Source organism: Mytilus galloprovincialis, chromosome 12, assembly GCF_965363235.1.
Source record: "Mytilus galloprovincialis chromosome 12, xbMytGall1.hap1.1, whole genome shotgun sequence".
Taxonomy (NCBI): Eukaryota; Metazoa; Mollusca; class Bivalvia; order Mytilida; family Mytilidae; genus Mytilus; species Mytilus galloprovincialis.
Window position 1 is genome coordinate 37,697,997 of NC_134849.1, and position 24,244 is coordinate 37,722,240.

The window sequence follows — 24,244 nt, forward strand, 5'->3', positions numbered from 1 at the left end:
TAGAGTATTACACAACACCGTACTGACTATATGTGACATACTTGCAGCTTTCCATTAAGCAGTAAACAATGCAGAAAGAAAACAAGAACTTATAAGTTAGCAAAGTTTCTTAATGAGACAATATTTGCCTTTGAAAGTGAAATAATATTTAAGGACCTTGCTTATCTTAAGTAGCACATTAATTCATTAATCACAGATACATGTAAATGTCGTATAATACAATAATGAAAACATACACTTTATCTTTCAGTTACCATTGTTTATACAAAAATAGAGTGTGTATTGGTGCATATTCCTTAAATCTAAATACATTACAAGTCGGTGATAAACTTGGTATAATGAAAGCATCAGACAGTACCCTACACTTTCACTTGAATGGTATCGACCATGGTAAAGCTTTTTCTAATTTACCCGAAGGTAAGACCACTATATGGATGGGTATAATGCAATAAGCAAATGCTACTATATTTTATTGGAGTTATTGATTGTTATTTGAGGAATCCAAATGTGATAATGTTAGTTGTAAAATTGTAGTGTAGTATCTAAACATATTTGCTTTATTTGTGGACTTTTACTTAGTCATTATTTTTTTTTTATAGAAATACTTTTTAAAATGTTTCTATAACTAATTCATCTTCTTACGGTTTTAACAACCGTGAAGCAAATACCGTGAAATGAGTTTTCATAGTAGACCATGTACTTTTCATATTATACTATTCGTGCAAACGTCATCGTTTTATGAACATGATGAAGTAGAAGTAGCGAAATGCGAGTCAAGATGATATCAAATCCAAATATAAGGTCGAAACCTCGAAAAAATATATACATGATATAGCCGATAAATGGTTTAAGCTATACATGGCACAAAACAACTCATAATGAAGCAATTTGTCTTCTGATTCCTATTCTTAATATTACAGAACACAGGATGAAGACAAAACAATCATTATTTTCGACCATATGATGGACGTTGTTTTAACAAAATAGTGTATCAAATTAGAATGAATCAATCTGAGTCACAAAATGTAATACAAATGCTTTTTTCATATATGCATGGTTATACATATTTTCATATGAACTACGTTTTGTTATAATGCATTAAAGCAAATAAAAAATTGTGTTTAAGCTCCTCTCTCCCAACAGACAAGTAACATGTTCTCATCAGTTCGTATTAGATTGTGTGTCATTTGTCAATTGACAGTTTATTTGGCCACTATCGTATTTGTTCTATATTGATTCAAAAATGTGTCCTACCATCCACCTTGGTAATTTACGTAGCTTCACAAAAAAAATTAATGTACAGACAATATGCAGGAATGGTCTAAACAAAATGACTTGATGAGAACCGTTACCTTACATTTGTTAAGGCACAATCTAACAACATTTTTAATGAAAAACCGTATCGGGCAACCGCTTTTATGATCTTTTTCTTGATTTTCTTTGCAATAATTTGAAAGATATATCATATTCTTAAAAGCAAAGACAAATAACTTTTATTAAACTTATCATGGGGAATTCTCCAGCGGCAATAATCCTTAAGCAGATCAAGTAATAAGAGTTTCCAATTCGTTATTTTTCGCTTATTATTATCATACTATAGATAACGGAAAACTTCCAAGGGTGAAAATCATTAGAATTACACTATCTGTATGCACATACGAGTAAGTATAAGAGAAACATAAGTCACGGAAATGAAGTTGTCAATATTCTTAGAAAGTAATTGACACTTTTGTCATATTCGTGCTTTTGGCCAAGCAAAACCAGCCTTATCTGATGTACAGTAGATGTCGTCTGTTTTTATGTAATTTATACGTGTTTCTCGTTTCTTGTTGCTTTATATAGATTGGACAATTGGATTTTACGTTTGAATGGTTTTACACTTGTAATTTTAGGGCCCTTTATAGCTTGTTGTTCGGTGTGAACTATATTGGTTTACTTTTATAAATTGTTATTTGGATGGAGAGTTGTCTCATTGGCACTCATTCCAGATCTTCCTATATCTTTTAAACTATAGAACATAGACATACCTCGTGGAAAGAAAACTAGAAAAGAATCAAAATCGCCGAAAATTTCTGTCAAAACTGGGTCAATAGTCTGACTAACATATTTTTGTACTTTTTTTCGTGGTGTGACATTATTTTGTCCGCAAATGCTGAGTATTAACATTGACAAACATCGTCGTTAACGACTCCATACTCTAAATGTGGTTTTTCTAAGTCAGCAGTCTGAGTTTTAGTTTTTTGTTGTTGACTTTTGCGGTATTCGTATTTAATCTGTTGTTTGATAATTAATTATGTTGTTGAACGTTGGTTGATCTATTGAATTATTTCTAATTTTGCTTCGACGGCGTTTAGCTTACTCTCTGAAAAGCATTATGTTTGTTGTGTTTCTTATTCTGATTCAGAAACGTCATTAATCTTTGTTAGTTGCCTCGCTTTCCCCCCAGTTTTATTCCAGATGTTCTTGTTTATTGATGCAGTATCAATCTGTGTTGATTTAACTACAGCCATTTTTCGACATGTATGTGTTGTTATTGTTATTATGTTTTAAAATGTAGATGTAATATGATCGCCAATGGCCATACTGTCCACTAAACTTCAAAGTATATGGATGCAGCAATGATTTGGAACCTTACCACCTAACACAATAAAAAAAATAATAACTTTACCTTTCAGTTGTTTACGGTGTCGTTGACCTTCACGGAAATTGTTGCCAAGTTTCTATCATTAACAAAGGTAAGCTATGCATATATTTCGTACAAATATTTATAAAAAAATAACCAAAAAAGACTTGTCTATCGAACTCAGATTGACTGACATGAGAAACTAACGATAGTTTAACAATAAATAATTCAAATAAATATAATATCACCAATACTGCCCTCATTGAAATCGCCAGTCATGTCTCTGAAAAAGCATTGCATCACACTTCAGTAAAAATTTATAGAATTGCGTGTGATCGTTTGCATTCACTAAGACTAATTAAATAAGACTGTCACGAGATTTAACAATGTTCACCAGAAAGTAATTATCTCACCTTGATGAAAATGCGTTAATGAAACAAAAAACACATTTAAAATTAGCATTATAAATGCTCTTAATAAATTGCACAGTTCTATCGTAGAACTTATTCTAACATGTTGACCGTAGAACAGATTATTGCAGTTAAAACTCTAACAAACATTCCGGTCATCGTTACTTGTTGCTATGCTTTATTTATTTGGCCAAGTTTGGCATGTATACAAGAACTTATTGCATGAGTTCTCCTTAATGTTTCTGTGTTTCATTTCGCGGTATGTTACTTGTTTTCTGTCTGCGCTGACGAGAGCTATAAGATAGTTTTAATGATAACGTTTTTCTTTTGTTTTTTTCATCCTTTTTTTATCTCCTGGTTCTTCATATTATGATTTATATTTCGATTGCGTTTTTAATAGTTGAGCAGCATACGACACAAATCATGCAAATGGCGATACACGCATGAAACTTCGTATGAACATGCCTTGCGGTGAATTTGTATCATATTAAGAGGGTAGCCATGAAAATAATCTATCCCGTCATGGTGGCCGTCTTTGATTTTAAAAATGACATCTTTACAGGTAAAAGACATCAAATTATTTCTCTTTTGCATGCGTTTTTGCATTTATTTAATTAAAACTGTTATTACTTAGAGTGAATGCTGGTTTACTTGTTTTATTGCAGTACTAAAACATCACTTCAAGTAAAATCTTGGTCGATAACTCACTTCCGCTTTAGGTAATATCTTACATTTGATCCATCCTTCCACACACCAATGTTTAAATCGTAGAATGTTGATGAATATTAATTTCGATCGTTGTTTTTAGGTTGAACTTTAGACTATTTTTAAAATGAATTCTCATTCTTAAGTCTTTACTTGGCATCCGTCTGGAACCAATGTTTGGCATCAGTCAATTGTGAGATTGCTTGACTTTGTCGAATGTTTTTCTTAATAAACAGCAAAATTGTTCAGCAGAATAAGAACTTCAAATAAGCAAACAAGACCAGAATGCCCTCATAATCTATTTTAAGCATTGTTTTGCAAATTTGTGTTATCTTTTACACAAATCTCCTCTGAAACAGACAAATATAACCCAATGAGCCACACTCATGATAAAGGTATATGGTTAAAAGTAACTGTCAGATGATTCCATCTACCAAAAAATATGACTGACATTGATAAATAGAGAAAGTTTGAAAGGAACAAATATGTTTAGAAAAAAATATATCGACCAATTGTCCATATATGTAAAACAAAATCTGTAATTCAGATTTTGAGTAATTTCTCGCAATTTGATTTGGTAATATTTTCCTAATAAAGTTTAGTACAATTGTTTTATAACGTCAATCGGAATTATCTTCCTTATGTATTACGTCAATTGGAATTATCTCCCTTATACCATTGACTTAATAAAACAATATCAAATTAAATTGTCTTTATAGTCCAAATATTTTTATTTTTTCACAGTTTTTGATAAAGTTTCTAAAATATATTTGTTTGATATTGTCCTAATATTGAATTTGAATATACTAATATGTAATATTACAAAATCAGGATAAATTTGTTAAACAGTGTTCAAGTGTCCTAATATGGTATTTATCAGGTCAATAAAATTCATATAGGGTTTGGCGTCGCCTCACCCGATATGCATTTTATTGACCCGAAGAATTCTCCTATTAGGACATATACACACTGTGTGTTTATTTAAATAAAAAAATGATCAGCAAGGTAAGATGTTTTAATAAGTCAAAGAAACTATAAAACAGACAAAAAAGATCAGTAATATAAGTTCAACAAAATAGAGACTGTCTTGAAATGTATTCTCGTCTTCAATATTGAAAAGTGCACTTGCTAATAGACTAAGTGGAAGGACACCGCCTCTTGTTTGCTTCTGGTTTTGTTATATAACTAAATCTCTGAGACTTTTCAAAATTGTTTTCGTTAGAATATATTGATAAGTGACTATATTTCTTGGTAATCAAACATATCAAATATATTTTACCGACTTCCAATACTGCGATCTTGAGGTTTAATGTGCGCATGGTGTGTGTCTGAATGCATTGGTTAAGTTTCACCATGCACAACATAACTCATATTTATGAATGTGTAAACCGTTTTTGATATTATGAGGCACACGATTCTCAATTGCACCACCTCAAACAGACTCACTTTTCCATTACGTACATACAAAATATATGCAGATTCAGCTATTAATGGAGCACTCTTGGGTTTTGTCAAATAACAAAGAAGGATGTACGTATTTACACTTAGTCTACTACCTAATCTTTAACCCATTGACATGCGCTGTTTATTCAAAAGTATTTGTGCTATGTATGTTTCCTTGACAAAAATGTCAGGTGTTGTTACGTAGCTTACATTACAAAACTTAAACATCTTTTCTACGTGTATGGAAATATCTTCACATTTTTTTTTCATTTTTAAGAAAGAAGTTCCTTTAAAATTATTCTCGTATTGGTTTAGAAATAAACGAAATAAAATGTGCAGCTATTGAACAAACATGTAAAGCTAGCCATCATGGGTCACTGGGAAGGGGGAAATAATACAATATGCAACAATCTATATCACATATACACGACACAGTCTTTACCTGATTGTGAATATTGCGGCAACACGTACACAAAATGAACGGAAATAACGATCGCTACTAGAAAATAATACAATGCAATTTTTGCATTATTTGAGTTACATTTAACGAAGTAATAAGAACATTCCAGTTTATGTTCGTACTTAGTTCAGTCTGCTATTTCTTGATTTATATAACAAATGATATAGATCCACGTCTAACCCAAAGCTTTTGAATTGTCGATTGTTATCTTTTTTGTGCAACACCCACGTTACATGAATTGTTATAGAATAGCTTAAACGTCCATCTGTATGATTTAACTGTTGATTATTGGTTTCAGATTGTGATTCGAAGACGGGAAACACAGAAAATAGCGGTAGATATTTTTTTTTTTACTCTTTTTCGACATATCGTGTTTATTGGTGGTTAAGTGTTTTAATCATCAAACGAATACGTTGATACATGTTTATTGTAATCGCCACATCATATTGTGTTCTATTCATAGTGATACCATCAAATGTTATATAAAACACTGTCTTCATAAAAAAAAATCATAGACATTAAGAGCCTAGTTCATAAACGAAGTACATTAAAAACAAAACAATTTATCGAATATGGTGGTCAAATTGTTAAAACAGCAACAGCGTTCATAATGAATTGTAAACAAAGTTGACTTGTATGCTTTAGAATTCTCAAATTAGTTTAAACACATTGTTGTTCCATACTTTCAGTGTCTATGTTTGTGCAACTTTTCATTTAATGTAATAATAATTGACATTTCAAAAATGCTGGATATTATTTAAAACATTTTTTCAATGCCAAGATCAATTGATAGCATACAAAATATCAATTAACTGAAACAAGAAGACGTTTTAAAAAGGCATTTGTATACAACATTTTCCAAAATGTAATGTCATTTTTAAGACATCTGTAACATATAAATATTTGTTGAGTACGCATATCAATTAACAAGCAGTCTTTATATGAAAAGAGCGTATACATGTATTATTAACAGTTTATATCATAATAACAGAGTCTGCTACAGTAGCGGGAGCACAGGTGGCAATCAATAAATCATCTAATTTCAGCGGGAGACCAGCAGATTGGAATGTATGTAGAACTATTACCTTATTATAAGCATTTTTCCAAAATCCTCACGCGTATATAATTATATTTCATTAGGTACATATCCAACGATGCATATCTTCATAAACGTTCGTGACTGAAATGAATAGTTCAAAACGCGAGTAACATAAAATTAAATACATGAGGTGTCGGGTTTGATAAATCTTTAAGCGCTGAATGTTTTGATGAAAATCGTGTTAGTATTTAAATTGAAATAAACAAGTTTCAATATTGTTAAACATAAATGTTGAAAAGCAACCGTTCCGACTCCTTAATAAAAAAAAACCCATATCAAAATGTCTTACAATTTTAACATTCAAATATTTAATGTAAACATATTTACCAATGATATTGGTTATTAAAATCTTAATTTTGGGCGTTAAAGAGTAATATATATTCACTGGTCGAAATGGTGAGTGTCCTATACCAACGGCAAGGGTGGCTTTACATCAACATCTCTGCCAAACAACTAAAATTTGAATTAAATCAAACACCATCTACTACCAAGGCGCAATCAGCATGATAATACACCTTTCCTTGTTAAGGGATGATTGTTATGGAGTTTTACGATACAAAAATAAAACGATACGCCATGTTTAGAGACAATAATTATTTGAAGTCAGTATTTCGAAAAAAAAAGTAGGTTTTCGTCTAAGATATTTCTTATAATTACTCACGGTGCATTGACGTATATGTTTTTTTTTTATGGTGAGCACTTAGAAAGATTTCGTTTCTGTTGTTAACCTGGTTAAGCTTTGCAATTAAAAGTCTATAAATAGTGTGTAGTTACATGGATACGTGTTTGATTAAAAAAAATGTAAATATGCGTCTGCCCTGAGATTAAGATAATTAAGCAATTTGTACATACACGTATAATGTACTGTTGTTATACATCTAAGCAGTCGAAAAATGTTTATGCATACAACAAAGTTCAGAATAACATTTGAGGAGTGTACATATAGGTCGCTCCTATATCCGTAACATATGTTAGATATAAGTAACCATGTTGTGAAACGTTAAACTGTGTTGTGAAATGAATTAAACATTTTATAAATATTTTTTTTCTTTCAAGGTACAAACAGTTTGTGAGTTCATAGAGTCAATACCAGACTGTGCGCCGTATGTTGAGAAATTCAGATCAGAACACGTCAATGGGGCTGCCTTATTAGAACTCGACAAAAAGGATCTGAAAGAATTTTTCGAGATGCCTTTAGGATTAGCCGTCAACGTTTGTTCGCATTTGAAGAAGTACGAAGAACAAAAATAAATGAGACAAATTTACGCATTCTATATTTGTACATACGAATCTTGTAGATTTGTATCATAGTTTATCGTGGTTAAAAAAACAACAGACTGTGTTTTACACCTTTGTCTTAAATTTGAAGTATAAAATAAAGCATTAACATTTGTATTGACACTAGTACTTTTTCTTTGATAGGAAGACTAAAATATATTTCTAATAAAAACATCTAATATACACACATAAGACAAGCATACAAACCCATAAACAAATTCGACATTCTGATTAAAACTTGAAATAAAAGTATTATATTAGTTTTAAAACAAAACGTAACACCCAACAACTTCAAACTGCTTGACGAGTGTTACAAAACCAGTGCTTTGTTTTTTTATGATTTTCTTTTGAGTCTAGCACCAAAAAGTTGCTGCCACTGCAGACATGAACTGAACACAACACTTGTTTCTTTTGTGTCTACATCACTTTTGAAGACTGAAATGCAGATATTTATAGATTGTCGTTGATCATCTCAACGAGATTGATTTTCTCGCTTGAGCCGGTAACACAAAATTTCTCCAAATAACATCAATAAGGTCTGATTGTAACTGCAACGTTTTCATTTTACATCCATTAGATGCTGCAAATAACTGATTTACCACAAACTGATCACTGCTAAAATGTTTAACGCACACTCTTGATGTGTCGGATGGCTGAAAGTTCTTCCGTTTCACTTTGATTGTCTGTCCATAGTTTACCTCGTCTGTCATCTTTAAGAAACTCAAATAATCCTATTCCTAGACCTGACCCAGTTTTTTTTTTGTAAGATAGGATCTCGCTGATTTTTTTTCTATAAACGAACTTTATCATATACGTAACAGAAAACTAACAGAGAAATCATACCACACCTACTTATATTTTGTGTACTTTGTACCGGATTTGTTTTCAATTATTGCAAATAAGTTGACTTAGAGAAGGCATCATTATCAAACTATTAACTACTCCAAATACGATGTAAATAGGTGAAAAAAAAAGGGACGAAAAATACCAAAGAGACAGTCAAACTCATAAATCTAAAACAAACTGACAACGCCATAGCTAAAAATTAAAAAGACAAACAAACACAGCACACATGGCACAACATAGAAAACTAAAGAATAAACAACACGAATCCAACCAGAATACTAGGGGTGATATCAGGTGCTCCGGAAGGGTAAGCAGATCCTGCTCCACATGTGGCACCCGTCGTGTTGCCTACGTAATAACAAATCCGGTAAATAGTCTAATTCGGTATGTCACATTCATGAAAGGGAAGGGCATTGTAGTTACGACGTAAGGAACATACCCGATATCATTTGTGAAACGGTAATTCCATAACGGTCAACCAAAACGTGATGGCGTCCATAAAATTTACGAAGGGATGATTTCAACTTCACCATTTGTAACTCTTGGTTTAATAGCTTCCTTGTGAGCAGCAACCCTCTATAAAGAAAATCATGATAGGAAATGCAAGCACGGGAATATCGTATCAATTGGGAGATATATACCCCGTATGCAGGTGCTGCTGGAATTGTGCTACTTAGAAATGGAAAGTTAACAATTGGAAAGCTGAAATCATCTCTTTTGTCGTAAAGTTTGGTTTTCAACCGACCCTCGTTGTCAATTTCTAGATGTAAGTGAAGATATGAGGCCGAATTGACTGTATCTGTAGTATCCTTTATCTCTAGCTGGATGGGATAGATGCGTTCCAAATAGTCACCAAATTTTGAAGTATTTAGTGAAAGAACATCATCTATATAGCGGAACGTAGAGTTAAAGGATATTGCTAACTTTTTATCTTTCTTCCTAAGAAGTTACTGTATTAAGTCAGCCTAATAATAATAAAGAAAGAAGTTGGCAAGTAGAGGGGCATTGTTTGTTCAAATTGGAATGCCGACAGTCTGTTGAAAAACACGTCCTCCGAACGTAACAAATATTTGGTCAATCAAGAAATCAAGGATCTTGTTAATGTCAGTTTTAGAGAATTTTTTGTTTGAAGCAGAGTGATCCTTTACAAAGTAGGATGTATCGCTCCCTAAGACAAGATACCTGTGTCTACGTTGGCCATTCTTTTTTATGAAGCAAATCAATACCAACTCTTTCAATTTGTCTCTTAGTGTGGAATGTGGAATACTTGTGTAAAGAGTAAAAAAGTCAAATGTTTTAATACTGTTACAAGATGAAAGAGAGTAAGATTGTATGTACTCTAAAAGATCTATGAAATTTTTAAGTATCCACATCTGATTCATGCCACCTCTATAATAGGCAGTTTCACAATAACTTTGAAGCCCGTCTTTGATTGCTGATAAAATAGATGTTATTAATTTAGAAAGAGGTTTCGTGGAGCACTTGGAAGACCCAGCAATATACCGTTGTTTGTAAGGACACTTATGTATTTTACGTATCCAATACAGTGATGGAAGATCCAGTTCTTCATCTTTGGTTGAAATTCCAAGGGACACAGAACAGCCCTATAGGATTTCCTCTTTGGTAAGTGTCGTGAGGGTATATGCTGAGTTTCCAAGTGAATTATCAATACCTAATTCGCTTATCAAGCAGTTAATGTAATGAGTTTTACACTCAAAAACGATGTTGTTTGGGGCTTTATCTGCGGGGACAACAACATATTTGTCATGGAGGTAGGAGAGGTGTTTTGTAACAATTGGGTCTTTAAAGATTGACGTGGCATGGGCATTGATAGACGCACTCAGTTTCTTAATTCTGATTTATATCAACGACCTCACTGCCTTAATCCATTCGGAAAGAGTATCTATGTCTTCATTCTCGCGCTTAGCCCATTGCCTGGCATAATCCTCAACTGAATCCATTAACATTTTAAAGCTGTATTTCCAATTGATGAATTTAGGCTTACGATATTTCGGACCTTTCGATAACACATTTCGTAGAGAAGTGGTATTAACAATGTTGAGGTCACCGGTAATAACGTGCTATCAGGAGGTTTAGACTTGAAGTCGTCAATATCGAGATCCTGCAAAACGTGTTTGTAATTGAAAAATTTAGTTGGAATAGGTTAAAAAATGATTAGTACAGACTGGTCTTTGAAATAAGAAGGTTATTTCGATTGAACTAATTTATGATGAAGGATATTGCCTAAGTTGACGCCATCGAGACTTTTGTTGGCGAAGGAAAGATTAAGGAAAGATCTTTTCTCTTTTTCATCTTTGCCAATGCGGACTGGCTTGAAAAGTCTGTGACGAGCAATATCCGAAATTATAGCTTCAAGTTTGTATTGGTTTGAATGAGAGTTTGTAACAGTGGATTCCAAACATAAATTGAACAGAGAATGAAGTTTTGAAAGGGGTAACGAATAAAGTTTCGTGCGAATGTGATGAATACCTAACGGTTTTTGTATAAATGGCAGCAAGTCATTAATAGATATATCATGCAGAGAAGGTGATGTATAATGTCGATGACCATGACTGCATCTACGTCGAGGAGTCGAGTTGAAAGTATTCATCACATTCACCGAGTTACACGAAGGACTAGATAGAATACCTATACCATCAATTTTGTCATTGCAACCATAAGCTGTCGCAGTTCCCAATTGTCTAATCCAGTAGTCCTCTGTTTGTCCACGGAGAGTCGTTGAAAGATTAGGATTGTTAGAGCTATGGCATATCTTCTCGATAATGCGAACTATCATAGAAACGATGGAATGATCGGGCTGATTGAAATGCTGGTATAGAATGTCGTTATCATTGAGGTTAATGTCTGATCTTTGACCGCACATACGTTTGTTTAGTCTTCCTTTCGTTTCACCGACGTATACCAATCTGCAAAGGTTGCACTCCAATCTGTAGACGACAGTTATCGATTTACAATTCAGATCACCGTATCTTCTGGTAAAATATGACTTCTTGTTCAAATTACTAGTGAATTCAGCATCTGTAATTCAAATTGCACAAGTTTTGCAGCCTTTGGTCTCACATTTCGAAATGTGACAGTGTTGTACTGTGTCATCAAAAACCAAAATGTCTTTAAGGAGAACTGAACATGGCAGTATATGTGTCATATTGCTGTTGTCACTAGGACGATGATCTGAATGAGTCATGTTTGAGATATTTGTCATGTCTGGTGATGAGGAGATGTAAATAAGTGAAAGGGTGATACGGAAACTCCAATATTATATATTATTAATCACTTAATACTGTTATTGCAGGTCGATGAGTTATTAAATACGACAATTAAACACTCAATATCAGACTATAAAAACACTTGTTTCAGACAGACTTTCAAACTTATTGTAATTTTCCAAATTAGTTTGTTCATATAAAAAAAACAATAACAGTTCGTTTGTTCATTTTTTAATCAGCGGTTTTGCACTTTCTCATTTGACAATAACGATGTATTTATATCTATGTTAACATGTATAAGGAGACTGCTCGAGATATGAAAACAAATCGAGAGAGCAAAATAAAACAAAACTAACTTCGAATGAGCTTTTAGTATTGTGCCGGTAATATAAACAAATATCATTGTATCTGTGATCAGGATTAAACTATAATAATTTACTTGGATGGAGATCTGTTTCTTCAGACAGTATTTGTTTTAAAAAAAATCTGTTATATTAAGTAATGATACTGAATTGTCAGTTTAAATTTACTGATGAATGTGAATATTCCTTTATCATGTTTAGTGTCTTCAATCTATTTCAAATTCACAACTTATCATATAGAGAAATTGACAATACCGGATAACTTTTATTTCGTCAAAAAAGGTGTAAGCATTATGTTGTCATCTTAATGAATTATCTGACTTTACATACAACACGTTTTATTTTAAATAATTGTGATATAGTTCATGCCGTGTATTGCCCATTTGGGAATCTTGTCAGTCAGACTTTTCGATGATGCAATACATACCATACTTTCAATTTCGTTCATGGATAAATTATATAAACGATAAAACCTTTAATCATTTTAATGACACCAGACAACGCTATGTCCCACATCACTAAGAGAGTGATGAAGAAGATGATTTCTCCTCTAAAAACAGTGAGAATCTCTATCTCTATCTACAGCAGTGAAACTGACAGAACAGAATGTTTCACAAGAGAAGGTAGTTGTGAATTCCGTATTAATCTTTTCTATTACTATCTCTCTCATATTCTTTGGCGTTATACTAGTGCAAAACAAGTATGTGAATAACTGTAAATAATTAAGACATTATCATTTCAATCGGAGAATGCGTGGTCAATAATCGTGCATACACCTAACAGCACTTTCATATGATATTTATTGTTATTAGGAAGAAAATGAAAATTTCCGTTTATCAATTGGTTATGGACTATATACATCTTCATTCATTTTGTTTCTACACTTATAAAACGTGCTAGGTATATCGTTGTTTTCTTTTTAAATGTGAAGAAACTATACAATTATACTTGGAATAATATAAAAACATTTAAGATTCATATTGTTTATCGGAGAAGAACTAAATGGTCGTTTATTTCACTTAACAGCTTCCATCAAACATATTAACATTATTTTGCAAATGGCACCTTGAATACTATTACAAAAACAAACACCAAAAAACAAACGGAAGTCTCATAAAGATGTTTGCGTCTGCGTTTGAAGTACATGATGTACCCACCAGTATTATCAAATTAAATGTATAAACGTGTATAGAAGATACAGTTGTGCGCAATACATACGCAGACATCAAGCTTTATTGAACTTGCATTTTTATACAATCATTATATTTGATTTTCAAAATAACCTAAGTAGTTAATAGAAAGTGGTTTACAATAAAAACAATTTAAATCCAATATACTCATCATAACAGTCAGATGCCTGCTTTCCTGTTGTCTGTTCTTTAGTCGGGTTGTTGACCCTTTGACACATTCTCAATTTCCATCCTCAATTTTATTCTAACTGACTAAAAGTATGTTAAGGTATAAATCGTTTATTACTAGTCTTGACTTATTTTCTGCACATCTAGTTAAATGTCTTAATGGTTTGTTTGTTATTATAACAAATAGGAGTTTGAGTGTTTCAAAGTATCGAATGCACTAATAAAAATAATTAAAAAAAAAAGAAATAACTGTCAAGTCATTACATAATCTAGAATCTCATGCAATGGATTGAACAGATACAATCTAATCGCCAAAAAATTTACAAATACCTTTATAATAATCAATTTTCAATTTGTAATGAAAGTATGACGAACATTTTCAAGGTAAAAGTTAAAAACTAATATTCAACAAATAATAATTAAAAAAATATATTTGCTTTATTTTAGTCATTACACGTATTACCATTCTATCGATTCCGTTTCATGCAATTGTTAAAAAAAAAACTAACGAATAATTGTGATATAGTTCAGGGTATTTGATTTTTTACGAAGGCCCTAAATATTAAGGTTCGCAATGGTTTGTTTTTCTGGTATTGAAAGTATTTCCTAGCTCTTGTGGACAATACTTAAAAAAAGATCCAATTTGTTAAACAGAAGACATTTTCAACAACTTTTTTCTTTATGGACTGCCAAATGTTTCCAATCTATCTTTATTTCTGCATTTGGATAAAATGCATTGAAGGAATTGTCATAGCATCAATAAAATATCGTTAATAGAGAACGATTACTTCTGAGTCTTTATGATGCAATTCATTTATGATAAGTATGTTTCCACATCATGCAAATGGAATATAATCCAGTTATTGTTTGTAACTAATGGAAAACATTTAGAGGAAATATTGAGGACGCAGATGTTGACCCGTAAATTCAATTACGGTCAACCAAATCGTGTTGTCGTTTGTTTTGTAGAATTTTAAGATGGCGATTCGTTTCATCTATGCCAGAACACTTGTTATGGCTCACAAGAAAGACTAATAAGACTTCAAATTCTTTACTTGATAAACAAACCTCCGGAGAGGGTGAAAAACTGAAAAATACAAAATAAGCAATTCTTACTAACAATTAGCATTACAAAAATTTAGCATAACAGTACACAATAAAGTATCAATGCTAAAAACACAATATTTGGTTTTAAATCATCTTTTTTTCTTTTTGTCAAATGAAATGTTCAATATTCAACTTGTGTTATACAATGATTGTCATAATAGTCTAAGCAATTTCACAGTTCATAATAGATGTAATAAAATAATTCAGTTACAGTAAAAAAAACAGTAGCACACATGCTTGTGGTTTACAGTAGAAAATATTCGCCTTTTTTCACGAATCGAAGTGAGTAGTTTACAATAACAAAAACCGCAAATTAAATACTTCTCAAGAGAAAACATCTTAATCAAAGCAAAGGAAATACAAAACAGCACACTGGATTTAAGAATTAAGTGAACAAAAGGTATGATAAACAGTTCATGTAAAATGACCAAAAAGAATGTTTGTCAACTGTTTAAGACGACTAAAAATAATATACTTGTCAGAGAAGGTTTATACATATGTAAAGAAAAATATGCTACATTTTAACTTACGCTTTGGTGTCGTGAAGTTACAAATTTCATGAGAAATTGTACAAAATTTTGCGTGAACACATTTTCCAAACGTGCCGGATATAAAAATAAGTGTATATAACAAGAAGATAAAAAACAAAGACGTGCACTCCGTTTCATTTCCGGAAACACGACACTCCCCTTCTGATTTTTTAAAAAATCACCACAAAAAAAATACAAATGTTATGCTAATCTAGCAATATACATGTACTGAACAAGAAGATGGTATAAAGTTGCAAAAATAACTGACTGTCATTTTGGATCAGTAAGAACGAGAGGAATGAGTTCAACAATTGGTCTTATGAATGAACTGGGTTTGTTGTTTCTAATAGTTCGAATTTCCACTTTTCGGATTTTCATGTCGGCACTGGGGAAAACTTTTGTTACTATTGCCATCGGCCACTGTGGTCTTGGTAACTCTTTGTCCCTCATGAGAACTATGTCTCCTATATTTAAGTCCTTTATCGGCAATTCCCACTTTTTCCTTACTTGAAGTGTATGTAAATATTCTTTATTCCATTTTGACCAGAATTCATCTGCGAGTCCTTGAACCATCTTCCACTGACTACGTAGCATGTCCTTAGTTCCAAATTGTAGCATGGTTTGTTCATCCTGTCCTTTCTTGTGTGTTAAGAGCATAGACGGAGATAATACTTCCGGGTTATCCGGGACAGTAGAGACAGATACTAACGGCCTTGAATTCACAATAGCACTGACCTCTGCCATTAAAGTAACTAAAATTTCATGTGTGAGTCTATTTTTCTCACGAATGAGCATGCAATCTAAAATCCTTCTACTTAAACCTATCATCCTTTCCCATGATCCATCAAAATGTGAAGCATGCGGAGGGTTGAATTTCCATATAGTTCCGTATTGTGATAGCATTATATCAACAGTGCCCTTTTCAATGAATTCAGCTGTGATTCCTAAATCTTGTATTGCACCAACAAAATTTGTTCCTCTATCTGATCGAATAAGTTTAACAGATCCTCTGATAGCAATGAAACGACGATATGCATTGATAAAACTGGCGCTACTCATTTCTTCTATGACTTCAATATGTATCACTCTTGAAACCAAACATGTGAATAATATTGCCCATCTTTTCTGATTGATTGATGAGCCTCTAGTTTTTCTATGGATGATTTGGTATGGTCCAAAAGTATCGATTCCCACAAAGGTAAAAGGAGGTCCTGGAGTGAGTCTATCTTCCGGAAGGTCAGACATTTTTTGTACTTTAAACTGACCTCGCAATTTCTTACATGTGACACATTGTCTGATGATTGTAGAAACTAGCCTTTTACTGCCTATAACCCAAAAGCCTCCTGAACGCAAAGCTCCTTCAGTCATGTGTCTGTCTTGATGACATGTCAATTCATGATAGTGACGCGTCAGTAACACAGCTAAATGATGTTTCTTTGGAATAATTATTGGCTGAAGATGTAGCTCAACAGTTTTTGCATGTCGTATACGTCCACCAACTCTAAGAATATTATGTTTGTCTAACACAGGTGAAAGCGACAATAAATTTGACGAAGGAAGTAACTGACCAACGGAACTAATTACATTGATGTCGTTTGAAAATGCCTCTGCTTGCACTGTTTTGATGATAAATTGTTCCACTTCTTGTCGAGAAGGTGGACTCTCTTGATGTAACTTTCTAATAAACGCTTTAAGAAACTGAATAGCTCTCACTAGACTTTTCCAAGATGCAAGCCGAGAAAACTTGCTTGACAATCCTACTTCCTCATTAATGTCAGTTTTATTAGTAACTACAGACGGACGGACTTCTTTATCATCATTTGGGTCGACAAGAGGATACATTTGTTTTCCAATATCTGAATCTTGACTCAAGAATGTTGGTCCCTGCAGATAGACTGAACTGGGTAAATCTACAGTATTAAGGCTTCTTGTTGCTACATCTGCTGGATTCAGATCAGTTGAAATGTAGCTCCATTGGCTAGGAGAACTTGATGTTCTTATTCGGTTAACTCGGTTGCTCACATAAACATAAAATCTACGTGTTTCATTAGTTAAATAACCTAAAACAACCTTACTGTCAGTATAAAAATGAAAACAAGTCGAGTCTAATTTGAGGTGTTCTTTCAAAGTATCTGCAATCTCGACGGAAAGGACAGCTGCACATAACTCTAAACGCGGAATTGTACTGGCGACACTTTAGCTTTGCCCATCAGAAAGGAGACTTCACTTTTATTCTCACCAAACAATTTTAAATAAGCCACAGATGCTATCGCGTCCGTTGACGCATCACTGAATACATGAACCTCCAAATGTGTAGAGTTTAAAAATGATATATCTGAATATCTACGTGGTATTTGTAAGTTTTGAAGATGAACCAATGAGGATACCCAATTTTCCCATCTTACTTTCAAATGATCAGGGAGATCTTCATCCCAATTTGCAGGTCCAGATTCTGACATCATCTCTCGGAGAATTAGTTTTCCATTCATTGCAATTGGAGACGCAAACCCAATAGGGTCAAATATGCTATTAATGACCGACAATGCACCTCTGCGAGTGTACGGCTTTTTCTCTGAAGACACTTTGAATGTAAATTGTTTGACAGAAATGTCCCATGAAAGTCCTAGGCTGCGTTGTACAGGAGGAGTTTCAGATCCAAGGTCCAGGTCCTTGAGGTCCGAAGATAAGTCTTCCGATGGAAAGCTTTGAAGAACAGCTTTACTATTCGACACAAATTTATGGAGTCGTAATCCACCACCATCTACAAGAGCCTTTTGAGTTCGCTTCATAAGGTCAATTGCGGACTCAACATCTGGGCATGACATCAACCCATCATCAACAAGAAAGTTGTTATAAACAAAGTCCTGAATGTCATTATCTGCATTTTGCACTGCTCTCCTTAAACAATATGTGGCAACAGAGGGAAAAGAGTTATTCCCAAAAACATGTACAGTCATTCTGTAATCAATAAGAGGGCGATTAACTTCATTGTTTTCAGGCCATACAAAACGCAAATAGTCTCTATGTGAATCTGTTACCTTAAAGTTGTAAAACATTTGTTCTACGTCTGCTGTCACTGCTACAGCCACTTTACGGAATCTAAGTAAAACACCTAATAAATTGTTTGTTATATCTGGTCCTTTTATTAAGACATCATTCAATGAAGTTCCGCTAAACTTAGCTGACGAATCAAAAACAATTCTCACTTTTCCAGGTTTTTTTGGATGATATACCCCAAAAAAGGGAAAATACCAACATTCATTTCCTATGGGTAGATTTGGTGCCTTCTCAGCATGTTTGTTCACAAACATCGTATTCATGAATGCAAGTATATGCTCTTTTTTGTTAGGGTTCATGCGAAGACTACGTTCCAACGAATTAACTCTCTGCACTGCTTGTACTCTATTATTAGGCAACACAGGTCTGTCTTTGCGAAACGGAAGAGGTGCAGTCCACCGATTATCTGACCCTTGTTTCACTTTAGAATCCATCAATTCTATAAATAGTTTGTCCTCGATTGAAGGTCCAATAGTTTCATCGTAAGGTGTTCTCTCAAAGATAGATTCAGGTTTTACAGTAAAAGCATTTGCACAAGGTTGAAACTGAGAGGTGCGTCCATCTGGCAAAATAAAAGTTTTGTTTACAGTTACAGTTTCAGTTCGATTAATCTGACCGAGACAAGATTCTCCTACGATCACCCACCCTAATGGCAACTTTTGAGCATAGGGCAAGTTGTCACCTCCCAAGCGTTGATCAAGAACGTGATGGGCTTGAATCACATCTCTACCAATAAGTAATTCAATTTTGATATTCTGGTCAATGGGTGTTATGTGCGACTCTATGTTGTTAAGATGATCATGACTAGCCTCCACTTCTGGTGATGGTATCTCATCACGGTTGTTTGGTATGTCGTTGCATTCAATTAGTGATGGAATGTTTATAGAAGTACTATGATCTAACGCTTCAATTATATAATGTCTTGCTACTCTACCCATTGTAGATACTTTGCCTGAGCATGATGATAATGTAAAATTTATATGTTCAGCATTCTCATTAAATATATCGAAAAACTTTGATGTACCTAATGAATGAATACTTTGATCATCTATGATTGCATATACTTTCTGATTCATGTGTGTTTTATTTTTTGGATAAACATAAATTGGCAAAATCTTAGCACAAGACTTGCTACTACTCAACGGATTTCCACAAATCTTTGTACAAATAGCTGATACATGTGATAGGTTATTAAGCTCCCCTTCGTGAATCTTCTCACTTTCACAGTCATTTACAGATTGAGAGCCGTTATATGTATCTATGTTTTGGTCTTGTTGGTAAATGTGTAAAGCTGTTGGATGATTTGAACTTTTACAAATATTACAATGTATATTTTCTCTACAGCTTCTTTGTAAATGTTTCTTAAGACTGCAGCAACGAAAGCAAAGCCTGTTTTTCTGTAACAAGTCCATACGTTCAGTCATTGGCTTTTGACGGAAAGCTCTACATTCATTGAGATCATGATTTGTGCCATGAATAGGACAAACTTGCTTTTCATCTATTGTGTATACATCAGTTTTTCTAGTAGATACACGCAAATTAGATTGCATACTAGCAGGATTAGAAGTTTTATTTGTTTGCGGAGCAATCTGAAAACTCGGATCTGTACGCCATAATGCCATGTCATAAGTAAAATCAACAAAGAATGAGAATGGCGGTTACAACATATTGTGCCTTTTCTTGTATTTAATAGCTTCTGTTGATCATTTGTCCTGTAAGTTATGAGGAAGACAATTTACGATCTGATTAACGCCAGTTGAGGAGTCATAATAAGCGAGAACTTGTGAATATTGTGGATTCTTTTTAACAAATTGGATTTCACATAATATTTCATATAGTTCATACAGGCGTTCATGCTGTTTTAGTTCTCGGTAGGTTGCCATTGTCACAACTGGTCGAAGCCTTTTCACTGTTATGGCTCACAAGAAAGACTAATAAGACTTCAAATTCTTTACTTGATAAACAAACCTCCGGAGAGGGTGAAAAACTGAAAAATACAAAATAAGCAATTCTTACTAACAATTAGCATTACAAAAATTTAGCATAACAGTACACAATACAGTTTCAATGCTAAAAACACAATATTTGGTTTTAAATCATCTTTTTTTCTTTTTGTCAAATGAAATGTTCAATATTCAACTTGTGTTATACAATGATTGTCATAATAGTCTAAGCAAATTCACAGTTCATAATAGATGTAATAAAATAATTCAGTTACAGTAAAAAACAGTAGCACACATGCTTGTGGTTTACAGTAGAAAATAGTAGCCTTTTTTCACGAATCGAAGTGAGTAGTTTACAATAACAAAAACCGCAAATTAAATACTTCTCAAGAGAAAACATCTTAATCAAAGCAAAGGAAATACAAAACAGCACACTGGATTTAAGAATTAAGTGAACAAAAGGTATGATAAACAGTTCATGTAAAATGACCAAAAAGAATGTTTGTCAACTGTTTAAGACGACTTAAAATAATATACTTGTCAGAGAAGGTTTATACATATGTAAAGAAAAATATGCTACATTTTAACTTACGCTTTGGTGTCGTGAAGTTACAAATTTCATGAGAAATTGTACAAAATGTTGCGTGAACACATTTTCCAAACGTGCCGGATATAAAAATAAGTGTATATAACAAGAAGATAAAAAACAAAGACGTGAACTCCGTTTCATTTCCGGAAACACGACAACACTATAACATACATATATATTTGTTTAAATACATCAAATAATAACATAACAAACAACATTTTAACTTTATTATTTGTTTAGAAATTTAACTCTGATGGCACTTTTAAGGTGTGGATCTAGTCGTGTGACAGACGATGCGTGGCTCTGTTGTGCTGTTTTTATGTGCTGTGCTAGATTGTTTTACGTATTTGCTTTTATTCTGTTGTATTTCAGCACTTCGGTCTTAACATGTTTATCTATTTAATGATCATTTTTTTTTTAACTTTATTGTTTGCAAAAGCATAAATTATTTTGAACAGTTTTTCTTCTCCCAGGCATATATCACCGTAGCTGTATTTGCAACACTTTGGGGAATTTTGGATCATCAATGTTCTTTTACTTTGTACATGTCTGTTTACCTGTCCTGAAGTGACTGTTGCTGAAATACCTTTCCCTTTTCACGAATGTGACCTACCAAATTAGATTATTTACCAGATTTGCAATAACATAAGCAACTTGATGGGTGCTACATGTGGAGCAAGATCTGTTAACTGTTCTGGAGCACCTAAATCGCTAAATGTTCTTCTGTTCGTTATGTTTTGACATGGATAATAAATAATTATCATTTGTTGACATTAGATCAGAGTTTTTAAATGTCAGATTATTGATAATGAATAACACACAATTACCAATTGATATTGATATCTTGTGTATACCATTCCATTACATAATTGATAAAATTGAGGGAAAAATTCCAAAACTTTTGTAACGTATTGTTACCATAACATTGTATATATTATAAGTTTTGAAATAGCTGTATTTGCAATTTCTTCTAGAGAAAAGTAGAATAATTGTTCTTTCTCATATCAAACAAATAGGAAACAGCTGTCATCATCCAGGAACGTACAGTTATTTTTTTTTTATCTACAAACGTGCATTAAACTTGGTTTTACAGCCAGCCGAACCTCTAACTGATATGATGCATGCAATTAAATTAAGTTTAAAAGAATGTATCAACAAAACAATAATTTGTCATTTTGGGGCTATTTATAGTCGATTATGTGGTAAGGACATTGCCCATTTTTGAAGGCCGTACAGTGACATTTATGTCTGTGTAATGTGGTCTCTTGTGTAGAGTTGGCTTATTGACAATCATACCACATCTTTTTTTATATGTAATTATGCCAACATATTTGGTTACAGCAGTCATCATTGTGTTTTAGTTGTTATTACTAGACCTCACATGATAATTGGAACAAAGGAACCAAAAAGGCTAATCATGACTCTTTGACAAAAAATTAGCGAAAAAAATACAAACTTGATCAAAACACAATAGCACAATAACACAACGGCGGACTTAATTCATATCTAGTATGCTACAACTTGCTTTTGTTTATTGAAAATCATTGTAGGATATTTTGTAAAACGTTTTATTAACATAATATTTGTGGTTGAACAATGTAATGATAGTTTTGTTAGATTTAATTATAGAGAATGAGATATCTTTTAAAATGTTCGGAAGTTCTTGCTGGTTGATATGAATACACATACGCGAGTAAACAGTTTTACATCAATTTTGTATATAAACTACGTACCTAATTTTTTAAATCTAATTCATTATAGATATTTCTGATTAGCCTGCATTGTACCGTTAAATGTCGTGAATTTATTAAAAATTCAGGGTTAACCAAATGCCGTTCTTTCTTTCCTGTACATGATAATATAACTCAAATATAAACTCTTAAACACGTGAAATGCCTGATGAAGAAAATGAGAATGAGTCGCATTCCTCATCATCTTAAGATTATAAAACCGACTTTAATGAAAACCAGGTGCTAAGTTTACTTAAGATACAACGATAAATGGGATAGAAGTGCACAGCTATCTCGTGTTGACGACATTCTTGTACAACAATGTAACTTAGTAATATCAATAGCAATTGAGAAAAAATGAAGTGGGGGTTGTTGATTCATCAGTTTATACAAAATTCAACAATAAAGACGAATCATTAAATAATGTAAATTTTCAAACAAATTGATATATAACATCGGAGAAACCTTTTCAATCATTGTTTAGTAGTCATCGTATGCAGCTTATTCAATTTATTTTAAATGTATTCCCTAGAATATTGTTTAACCATACAAAACGTCACCAATGCACAGCTTTATTTGGCTAATGCACTTTAACATTGTTTGAACATATACATGTATCAAGACACATATTAAAATTGTCGACACAGAAAAAGAGACATAAAGATATAAGAGGGCTATTCAAACTCATTACCCGAAAATAAACTGACAAAGTAATAAACTTATTTAAATGTTTAAAGAAAAGTAAAAAACAACAACATACAAAGACTATTTTACACACACAATAAAGATAAAATAAAGACTGAGCAACATGAACCCCAGAAAAAACTGGATGAGACATGCACCCCTTAATAATGATACCAAAAAGTACCCACCTACCATAGCAAGACCTTACACACATGTAGTGTAATTTGCCAACATAAACAGGCTTTCAAAATAGTCGATTTTTTTGTCTTTTGAGATAATCAATCTTAACCAGAATTTGCTTACCCTTCTGGAGCACTTGATATCCTCCGAAGTTTTCAGTGGGGTTCGTGTTGCTTATTCTGTAGTATTCTATACTGTGTCTTGTGTAATATTTTTTAATATTTAGTCATAGCGTTGTCAGTTTATTATCGATCTATTGCGTTTGACTGCCTCGCTGGTATCTGTCATTTTTTTTCACTCACTATTGCATTAATCAGCAAAAAGGAAAATCAAGTATTTACATCTTATTTCGATCTTTTATTACATTTTTGTAATACAGTCATTTATTAAGACGTGATGGAAGTCAAGGTAACCGTGTTTTCATCCTCGAAAATAAATTGCACTTCTTATTAACGTGAACAATAATCTACTTTTTGAAATGTTCTATTTCAGAGATTTTTCTTTGTCCTTTTTTCACTTTATTTAAGACTAGTATTCTGTAATTTCAGTTAAGTTGTGGTAGATTTGTATTACTTTGATCAAGGAAAAAACATCGAAATTAGAATCCTTCCAC

The 24,244-nt window shown here is 32.8% G+C and overlaps 1 protein-coding gene and 1 long non-coding RNA gene across 6 annotated transcripts in view; one reads left to right on the top strand and one right to left on the bottom strand.

Moving 5' to 3' along the window:
- Positions 1–287: 287 nt before the first annotated feature.
- LOC143053462 (polyhomeotic-like protein 1) overlaps positions 288–24,244 on the top strand; it is a 181,488-nt gene continuing 157,531 nt past the window's right edge. For 3 of the 5 annotated variants that reach the window (XM_076226262.1, XM_076226263.1, XM_076226265.1), the window contains exons 1-2: positions 288–417; positions 2,676–2,735. In XM_076226262.1, the coding sequence (XP_076082377.1) occupies positions 339–417; positions 2,676–2,735 (139 nt within the window). In that variant the 5' untranslated portion in view covers positions 288–338. Of the gene's footprint in view, positions 418–2,675; positions 2,736–5,939; positions 5,976–6,632; positions 6,710–7,796; positions 8,133–24,244 lie in introns of those variants that run through there. The other 2 variants (XM_076226264.1, XM_076226266.1) reach the window with 2 other exon arrangements.
- LOC143053471 (uncharacterized) lies at positions 14,847–18,269 on the bottom strand. The gene is made up of 2 exons (XR_012971365.1): positions 15,449–18,269; positions 14,847–14,898 (listed from the first exon to the last, which is right to left on the bottom strand). It is a non-coding gene; the product is annotated as an uncharacterized LOC143053471 (long non-coding RNA).